The 10,675-nt window shown below is 28.5% G+C and overlaps 1 protein-coding gene across 3 annotated transcripts; it reads right to left on the bottom strand.

Annotated features, from left to right (window-relative positions):
• Positions 1-5,876: 5,876 nt before the first annotated feature.
• LOC114169386 (uncharacterized) lies at positions 5,877-9,388 on the bottom strand. Of its 3 annotated transcripts, none has more exons than XM_028054542.2 (7): positions 9,032-9,388; positions 8,873-8,953; positions 8,599-8,786; positions 7,672-7,842; positions 7,336-7,548; positions 7,169-7,257; positions 5,877-6,889 (listed from the first exon to the last, which is right to left on the bottom strand). In XM_028054542.2, the coding sequence occupies exons 2-7, from the start codon at positions 8,905-8,907 to the stop codon at positions 6,176-6,178; spliced, it is 1,410 nt and encodes a 469-aa protein (XP_027910343.2). In that variant the 5' UTR covers positions 8,908-8,953; positions 9,032-9,388; the 3' UTR covers positions 5,877-6,175. The 3 variants fall into 3 exon arrangements, with proteins under 3 accessions (XP_027910343.2, XP_027910330.2, XP_027910337.2); XM_028054529.2 differs by having other exon boundaries at positions 8,599-8,775; positions 9,032-9,387; XM_028054536.2 differs by having other exon boundaries at positions 5,877-6,880; positions 8,599-8,775; positions 9,032-9,384.
• Positions 9,389-10,675: the final 1,287 nt, after the last annotated feature.

A 10,675-nucleotide genomic window follows, 5' to 3' on the forward strand; every position in this document is an offset into this window, starting at 1 on the left:
ATTTCTATTTTATACTAAACTTTACTTATATTTTGTTTTAAAATTTTAAATATATTTATTTTAACTTGTTACAAAATTATTCTAAAAAATTTATATACAAATGTTAGAAATGGTTTAAAAATAAAAATTTATAAATTAAAATATAAAATTTTAAAATAATTTTGTAACAAGTTAAAATAAATATATTTAAAATTTTAAAATAAATAAATAAAGTTTAATGTAAAATATAAATTTAAATAAACTTAATATTGTAAAAAATATGTAATAAAAATATCACTTATAATAAAAATATTATTATAATATTTATATAAAAGTTAAATTTGGTTTCAATTTGGAAGGAATGAAATTGAAATTTTATTAAAAAAATATACTGAAATAGAATCAAAATAACAAGTATATGGATAAAATTGATATTCAGACAATGAATTGACACATATCACCATACTAACTTGACACATGACATAATATTCACGTGACACGTGACATAAATAATTAAAAAAAAAACAAATTAAAAATTAATTAAAAACTTAAAAAATAAATTAAAAAAAATAAAATTATGAGCCTGTACATGATACTTCCTTGTTACCGTTAATACCATATTATCTTACGTATTTTTTTAAATATGAACCTGGAAACCTATATAATATTTATGTCAAAAATATGAACCAGTAAAATATTTTAACATATCTTTTATTTTCAAGTGTGAAGTACCACCACCTACTGTGATTCTGTAATAAATACTTCAAATTTTTTAAAAAGTTTTTTTCCTAAAAGTAGCTAACTGAATTAGAAAGATTTAATCAAACTAATTATTAAATTAGAAGAAGGATGTGATAAAATTGTAAAATGATATACCTATATAGAATTTATTGTATAAATAAAACTTGTGTCTTTTTAGACAAAAAAGAAGAAGTATGTTATTATATAATTATACTTTTAAAAGATAATTAAATTTTATTAAACTTTATAGTGTTTTATCTATTTTTTTAAGAGTTATATATATTTTTTAACGAGTCATTTTATTTGATGTAACTGATCTGACGTATTAATAAAGAAACACAAAAAATAATTTTTGTGGTCTCTCTGAGATTAAATACATATGATAAGTAAAAAAATAATTATAATGAAAGTTATTAAAATATTAAAAAAAATAGTAAAATTAAATTAAATAATGTAAAAAATTAAAATTAGCTAAAGTAGTTTCTGTAAATTAAATATTAATTGAAATAAATTAAAAGCTCATAAAATATACTACTAGATATGTTATCAAATACTTTAAAATATTTTTATATTGATCAAATATAAATTTATAGATTACTTAAATAAACCACTAACTACTTTATTATTGGCCATTAATATTCTAAATGTGAATATAAGTTATAATTAAGTTTTAAATATTTCAAAAATTTGTGTACTTTTAAATAATCTTTCATTAATTTTTTATTTATCGGGTATTAAAAACTTTTACATTTTTCAATTGAGTTTTTGTGGTTTAGTTGTTTGTAAATTAGGTGAATTGATTATTATTTTACCTATCATTATGTTTTATTGTCTTCACATGTTAATAAATATGATATTTTATGATTAATATAAAATAATATTAAAACAATAAAAGTTATTTGTAGTTTTATATTAATATACTATTGTTTTATTAATGACAAAGTATTACATATCTTAACATATGTACAGTACAGGTAAAGAAATAAGACGACGGGACAAAATAATAATATATCATCCAATTAAAAAAAATGTCAAAAATAACTTAATTGAAAAAAAAAATTGAGATGGTATGTGCGTACTTACACCTTATCCATTATTTACTATTCTAAATATTAATTAAATAATTTTAATAGAAAGCGTAAAAATAATGAAATATGTGTTTTAAAAGTGAGTTAAGACACTAAGTTTCAGTAAAAGTTTACATAATGCATTTTTTTGAAGGAATCATAAGCCCATATGTAAATCTGGAGATCAAACTTTTATAAGACTTTTTGCATAAATTCTTAAAAAAATGATATCTCTTTATTGTCCAAATTTCATAGTAGTTTGAAACAAAAATAAATATGAAAACAAATATACTAGCACAATAAATATACACTGTCTTCATTCTTGTACCAATTTAAAAATATAAATATTACAAATACTCGGTCAATAGTAAATTTTCTCACAAACTCTAGACGTGTCATCCCTACATAAAAAAATAGCATACACAATTTAAATCTCGAACCCTAATAAACTTGGGCGTATTCACCTAAACTGCCTCTGCTTCGGATAATTTTTAGATTTAATCAGTCCATCAGTACACATTTTTTTCAGAAATTTTAATTTGGTATCTGTTTTTATACAAGTTTTAATTTCGTCCAAACTTTGAAAAAATGTTTCAATTAGAATTTTTTTTTTAAAATTATTAACGCTGTTAACAGCGTCACGTATCACGTGTCAATATCTGATTTTTTAAATTTTTTTTATTTTTTGGCGCGGGTCAAATCTTTGGTGTGACATGTGACATTATTAGTGTCACGTGACAAGGTACTGTCACTTGTCAGTGTCTCTGCCAAATGTCATTGTCTTGATTTCAATTTAGTTCATACATATGTCTATTTGTTTCAATTTAGTCCTCACATATATTTATTTGTTTCAATTTAGTTCACACTCTATTTGTTTCAATTTTGTCCGAATTTTTTTTACAATATAGAAAAATATTGTATCTCCCTTAAGAACAAGTTTATTATTTATATAAATGTTAGATTGATATTTGTTATTAAAAATGACTTACAAAATTAATTACTCATATTTATATTAAAATTTAGTAGTAAAAATCATTAATAACAAAATATGAGTATAACAATTTCAATAATACTCATATTTTTTATTAAAAATAACGTCATAATATAATAAAAGTCATATTTTTTTACTTAGAGATGATATCTATATATAATTATTTAATGAGTTATATTTGGTTTTTAAGGTAGCTTTATTATTTAATAATATTTTAGTATTGGCAGAATCAAAACAAAATATCTTTGTAACAGCTGCGAAATTTCTTTTCCCGTATCAGAATAAATTTATTGGGTTATGTAAAAGTTAATCCTTCAAGAGAGTACAAAGTTGTTTGTTTTTGTCTTCATTAACAAAAGCTAATCCTTCTTTGGAAAGGAAGATGTCTTCTTCTTCAACTAGTAGATATAATTTCAAGAATTTGTTTCAGAATTCGATTTCCTTACTTACTATATCCCGGTGAGGTAATCTAAAATAGTCTTCATTTTACTTAATGGTCTTGTTTATGTGATTCATTTGTTTTTTTTTTGTTGTAAATCGGTTCTTTGCCTGATTTAGATTCCAGTTACTATTAAGGTATTTTTATAACTCAGAGATATTTTTGTTTTGGGTAAGAAATTTTTTATCTTTGATTGCATGTAATATATATATATATATATATATATATATATATATATATATATATATATTACCGTCTAGTGATTTTTTTTTTGTAAATGTGTTTAGGAATATCTTTCTTTCAAAAAAGGTTTTATTGTTGAATGGGGATCGAAATTGTCATTTGGGACAAACTACTTTACCGATCCAATGAGAAATGTTTTTTATATGGATTTTGAAGAAGGGTTGATTAGGAACAAATTGTTTCGTATATCGTCTAATTTTGAAGAATTCTATGATCTGGATGACGTGCATTATATATGTACTCTGTTTTGTGGAGATCATTATTTTCGATTAAGGATTTTTAATATGGCTAGGGATGAAATCTGATATCCCGACTTAGCAAGTGTTGTTGTTACTAAGGAAAATTTAGTATGGTCTCGATTTTTGTCTTCACTGAGGGTGAAGTTATGTCCAACAAAGGTTAGCTTTTTAAATTGTTTTTCAAGAACTATTTCTTATTGTATGTATTTGTTTGCTATGAATATAATGTTGAGTGTTTTTCTCAAAACAATTATTTATCAAGTTGGATGCGATTTTTTACACATTCTAGGAGAAGAAGGTTCTAAATGATAGGGAGATGGAGTTGATTGATCCAATTATGAAAAGGTGTAAGTTTCAATATTTTGTAAAGCCTAGTGGTAGGCTTTATTTTGAGGAATGAAGTTTACTTAATGCTATCTCGATTCTGGATGGAAAGGATTCGTGAAGGATAATTTATTAGTTGCAGAGGATTCCATAAAGTTAGAGGTCGATAGAGAGTATGGAAGGATTATCCATGTTAATGAAGTTTAGAATATTTGTAATTGTCTAATATTTTGAGATGAAGACGATATATTAAAAATATTATTGTGACTTTTATGTTTTAATAAGTACTATGTAAAACCTATATTAATTTATTATAAAATGTCGGTATAATTTATCTTCTTTTATTATGTTCTTTAACAATATGTTATAATAATAAATGTTGAGAATAATAGAATAATGTATTTTATAAGAATGTCAAAAAAATAAGTTATTATATAAAATCATTTAATTATTATAATATTATAAAAATATCATTATTTAAATCAAATGAATATACGTATTAAGGTTTAAATATTTTTTTTGTCCTCATTTTCGTAGTGTTTGTTGCGGATGGTCCTCACTTTTATCAAATTTATAAAATTGTCTTCATTTTCGTAGTATTTGTTGCAGATGGTCCTCATTTTTACCAAATGTTTAAAATGGTCCTCATTTTCGCAATTCGTGTTTAATTTAGTCCTTTTCTATGACATCGTTTAAATCAGTAACGGAACACTTACAGGTGATACTGTTTATATTACATTGTATTGAGGTATATTACGTGTATTGTATATGTGTAGTAATTAGATATTTAGGGATAAATAGGTGAGTTAGGGTTTATCGTTGAACCACCAACATTGCACAAATTGCTACAAGACTATTGCCTCCAAAGATTATAACCAGAGGTAAAGGAAGAAGATTGGACAGTAACATGGGATTGCAGGAAGAAGAAGATTACAACAACACAAATTCGGAATGGATGAAGAAGATTGCAGCATAACCAACTGCCCAATAATTCATTTTCAAAACCCTAGCTCACCTATTTATCCCCAAATATCTAATTACTATACCTATACAGTACACATAATACACTAATACACCCCAGTACAATGTAATAGAAACAGTGTCATCTGTATAGTGCTTCGTTACTGATTTAATCGACATCACAGAAAAGAACTAAATTAAACACGAATTGCAAAAATGAAAATCATTTTAAACATTTAGTAAAAATGAAAACAATCTGCAACAAATACTACGAAAATGAAGACGATTTTAAACATTTGATAAAAAATAAGGACATCCACAACAAAAACTACAAAAATGAAAACAAAAAGGTATTTAAGCCATATATTAATTATTTTGTTCATTTGAGTTTAATTATAATTATTTAACTCATAAAATGATTTATGTATTAATGACATCCATTGAGTATTTTTAATTATTGAGAATTAAAAATGACGTCATAACATCCCTTTTACTAAAATCTTTAAGAATTTAATAATATAAAATGCCATAATGTCAGTCACATGCAGTGGCTCCCAACATGTCATGTCATCCACTTGTAATGAAATCTGGAGTTGGAGTTAACAGACTCCGGTGGTCACTCCAATTATCATATTCCTCCTTCAATTATTATTACTCTCCATTATTACCACCTCCATTCCTTTGTCACTACTATTAACATCTTCTATTCTATCACCTTCAAAATAATATTAACTTACATTGATGATGTGTTCAGGAATTGTTTGTGTTGGAAGAACTGCAAAATTGGTAACTGAAACACTCATCAAATGCAAGTTCAAGTTCTGACATGCTCAACTAGGAAAAAGGTTTTTGCATGAGATTTTTGCATGAGGACAAAACAGAGAAGAAGTATATGTATACTATATATAATATATCTTATATTTTATGGCAGAGAACTTCTGCTGGACATTAAAACATCATCATCACCAGAAGAATATCAAGAAATAGCATGCCAAAATTTCTTGATCTTACCCTCAAACTGATTAAACACTTGGTATTGTGATGACCACCAGCTTCTCCTTACAAGGATCACACTGTTTAAAAGAAATCATTAATTATACTTCCTGTACTTGATATCACTCTCCCCTCTCTAACCAAAGCTGGATTGGGGATACAGTACTTCTTTACTCCTAATCTTTGTGGTTTTATATACTTAGTGCTTGTTGGTATACCCCATAGAACTGATTCGAGGTCGAATGTGGTGATGATGATCATAGAGAGATTGACCATATTCCACAGGCTTGATAACCACAGTTTCCTGCTTCCTATCATGCACTTGAACTGCCCCGAATACTATCTCATTGGTTTCCTCGTGGCTTTGCTCAAGGTAAGTGTGAGGGATTGATGAATGATATTGATGGCGATGATGATGCTTAAGTTGTTGTTGTTGTTGGTGCTGATGTTTTAGTTGCTGTTGTTGATGAAGATCTCCTTCCCATCCGCTATAGAATGCTCTACTTTGCAATAGTTGTTGCATTTTTTCGGCATCCTTTGACATGAAAGGATATGTTTTGCGTGGAGTTGGGGTTCTGGGATCAATAGAAGGAGGCTCGTCTTCTTCTGGGATCACAAAGCTTTCTTGCACAGGCCAAGCATTTACTTGCTTTTGAGGTTGCTGGAACAACGGTTGGCTTTGAAATTCGTAGCTCTGTGGTCTTTTTCTGAAACCAGGAAATAAACCACCCATTATTTCCACCACTGATGCCCCAGCATTGGTAAGAAGCTTCCCAAGGGATCCAAAGAAACTTTCTTCTTGCTTATCTGATTCATCTTCTGATGGAATTAAAGGAGGCCTCACAGACTTCACTGGCTTTTGATATGAACTGGGTGAAATGCCAGACATTGCTGGATCCTTAGTCTGCAAAAGCTAGAGATGATTAAATGACTCAAGTTTTCCAATAAATTCATGTAATTATTGCATCAACCAACTATGCAGTTTTAGAAAACAAAGCAAGTTTAAATTCTGCAGCTATGGCAAAAAACTAAGATAAAAAAGGATAATTTGAAAAGTGTAGCATAACATGAAATGAGAGATCTAGACCTGTCCATGTATAGAATATTTTACTTTCATAGGTAGCTGCATAATAAAGGAAACTATATCTGATTTACTGTTATAATGTATAAGAAGACAATACTATGCACTCACATCTTGAGATGATACAATTGAACCGAGTCTACGCTGTAACAATGCAAGCATATAACCAAAGAAGCCAGCACCAACAAGCATTGCAATACCTGAAAATTGATGGTAATTAGCCTTAATGTGTAATTAAAAGATTTTCTAGAGAAAGACTCTGGAATGATTTAGTTTACCAAGTGGAAATCCATTTTCGTATTGGTAAGCACAGTCATCAAAGTGTAGTTGAATCTCCCTGATGGCTTGGTTCCCCCGGTCTATGACAAGTAGAGAACAACTACTTCCAACATAAACCACATCAAAATCATTAGAAAATTTAGCTTCTTCACTTGGACCATCAACATGGCCCCCTCCACGGCTCCATTTTCCGCCAGCAATTGTTGTGACACCTGAAAGCAGAAATCTCAACTCAACAAAAACCTCTCACCAATGATTCTATAGTGAGAAGTAGAACAAGGGCCTCGCGAGGGAGAGGAGGAGAAAGAATTGTTCAGTTTTAACATAAGGTTTACCTGAATCACTAATCTTTCTAATTGCCATGTTCAATATATCTGCAACATAGATATTTCCACGATTATCAACAGTTATCCCCTTCGGGTGATTCATCCTAGCTTCCCTAAGCCTTCCATCAACATGTCCAGAATATCCTTCAGCAGATCCTGCCACAAGCTTCGGTCTGCTATCTGCAAAATTGAAAAGCAAATGCTATTAGATTTCCAAGTAAAGAAAAATATATGCATAAAAATGGATTTATGTGTGGCAGAGAAATTTCAACAAAAAGAGAAGTACCACAGATGCAGTGAATTCAAAATGCATTACAGTTACACTGTAAAAGTTTGATGCATGTTTATAAATCTCGTAAGCAAGAACTAAAGTGAGATGATATAATGCTTGGCACATAACACATTGATTCAATCATATGTGATTCTAGAATGTAAAAGGGATTCGAGCAAGGGGAACGTGAATCTGAAATGACGGTTGCCAACTACGATCTATAAACAAGTATTTTGACACGAAAACCAGATGCTTGAGTATCAGACAATGGAGAATAATGATCTTCAAGTTCAACTACACAAAAGAGTTAAAAAAAAATGGTCTAAAAACATTGCAATTGACTTTTGCAAGAAATTTTGAACAGAATGCTGCGGTGAAGTAGGTAGGAAGCAAAACCTCACAAGTTTCTATTGCGAAAAATTCAAGGTTTTCTAATACTGCATAATAGATCACAAAGTAGAGAAGCTCATAATTCTTAAAGTGACAGCAAGTCCAATCTCAAGAAAACCTTAGTCTACTGTTAACACAGTGAAGAGATCACCCACTGATGCTGATTTTACAAATTAAATAAAAACACAATCACACCAAATGACAGATTGGACATGGAAAATGAATCAGATCACAAACTCAATCTATCGAATCAAGCATCAAGCGGACACACTTACACAAAGAAAGCGAGGAGGAAATCCTATAAATGTTACTATTAACCGAATCCAGAATAAGAAGGTCCCCATCAGGCAACACCTCAACCGCATAAGGTTCAATTCCAAGCTTGCTTCCATCAAACACAGTCTCCACACTGTACCCACTCTCGAACTTCATCATCGACTTCACACCAAGCGCTGCAACAACACTCCAATCACACATAACCCGAAAAATTCAAATTAAAGAAAAAAAAAAGAGAAAAGACAATGCAATCTACATTGTGCAGATTCATACCAGTTTTGGTGGGTGCCTTGAGCGACCACACCCATTTGGTGAATGCAGGCACGACGTTGGAGACAAACCCACTAACAATCTCTGAAAAAGGAACAAACTTTGAGCTAAAGAAGTTGAAAGGATGAAAGCAGAGTGATAATAGTAAACAGGGCTACTCACTGGCGGGTAATGTGGTGGATGGTGCTGCTGAGACATTACAGAGTAAAAGAAAAAGCGCGAAAGTGAAAGCCAAATGAAGTTTGGCCATTTCTTGTAGTGGAGGAGGGAAATGCAGGTCTGTGAAAGGAGGGGAACCCTAAATCATGGAGGTGAGAGGGGTGATAGCAGAGAGTGAAAGATTGGGTTTTTAGAGTTCTGAGAGTTGAGTCTAGTGTGGAGAAAGAGAGAATGGAAAAGGGAAGAGGAAAGGCAAAAGAGACAAGAAAAAGAAAATGGAAAAAGGAAGAGAAAGTGGTGGACCATTGGAAGGAAGAGTGATTTTAATGGAGAGAATCATGAACCGCCATTATTGTCTACCTTCGTTTCTCTACTACTAGTCTACGCATGTAACTATGTATCCACGACCGTTAATTCTTTTCTTTAAGGTTAAACATATGGTCGTTTCCCTTGGGAATTGTTCTAAAATACGTTTTATTAATGTAATTACACATTTTATTACAAGTTTAATGTTGTGTTCAATTGATGTTTAGAGATGAATGATCTTAGGGTCATTAAGATTATAGATGAATGAGTTGAGAGTGATTAAGGTGTATAATTGCATGTATTTGGAGAAGAGAAAAAGAAAAAGAAAAGAATAGTAAGATTACATTATTTTCTGATTTTTTATTTACAAATATTTAAAGGTGATTTGTGTAAAATTATTTTTTAGATTTGTAATTTATGTTGATTCACGTGCATGTTATTTTTTTTTACTTATGCTCATTTCAAAAGGTAAAGAAGTAAATATTTTGATTTTTTATTATTTTTTTAATTTATTCATTAAAATATTTTTTATAAAATAAATTTAACTCATCTAAATATAATTTTATATTACTTTTAAATCAATGATAATTTGATTATTTTATTTTATTTTTATTAAACTTAATTTTTAATCTATTATATTAATTAAATTAATTAATCACAAACATCATTTCTCACTCACTTGTATCTCTAAAGATCCTTTAAAGTGAACAATATAAACTTCAACATCTAATTTACTTAAATTCATTCTTTTACTTTTTATAAATATTTAATTTACTTAAATTCATTCTTTTATTTTTTATAAATCAATCTTCACACTTGAATAAATTCCTAAAAGAATGATCGTTGTTGATATTTTATTCCTAAATGTAACTGTCTTCTCAAAGGAAAAATAAATAATAAATAGAGATAAAATAAATGGTAAAAAAATAAAGAAAAGAAGACAAATATAAAAAAAAACGTATTATCTGAAGAAGAAGAAAAGTAAATGAAAAACAATATTATTGTTTTTATATTGTATGTATGTATTATTATTTTATAACTTAGTGCAATTAAATAATATAAGATAGGCCAGAGTGTAAGAGTATATTAGATTAAGGACCACAGTGTAGTGTAGTGTGTGTAGCTAATTCACCCAAATTTCTTTTTCTATGTAGAACTTTTTTAAGTGAATCTCACCTTGTTTTTACAAACTAGGAGTGGTTAAATATTGGAGGTAGATATTTTTCAATAATATATATATATATATATATATATATTTTAATGAGTATTTTAAAAGAATGTTTTCTAAAAACTATTTTCAACTTTAAAACAAAAAAAAAATTATTCACATGATCATGATCA

The sequence above is a fragment of the Vigna unguiculata genome, chromosome 2 (genome assembly GCF_037176805.1).
Source record: "Vigna unguiculata cultivar grain cowpea cultivar isolate G323 ecotype 2 chromosome 2, ASM3717680v1, whole genome shotgun sequence".
In the NCBI taxonomy this organism is placed as follows: Eukaryota; Viridiplantae; Streptophyta; class Magnoliopsida; order Fabales; family Fabaceae; genus Vigna; species Vigna unguiculata.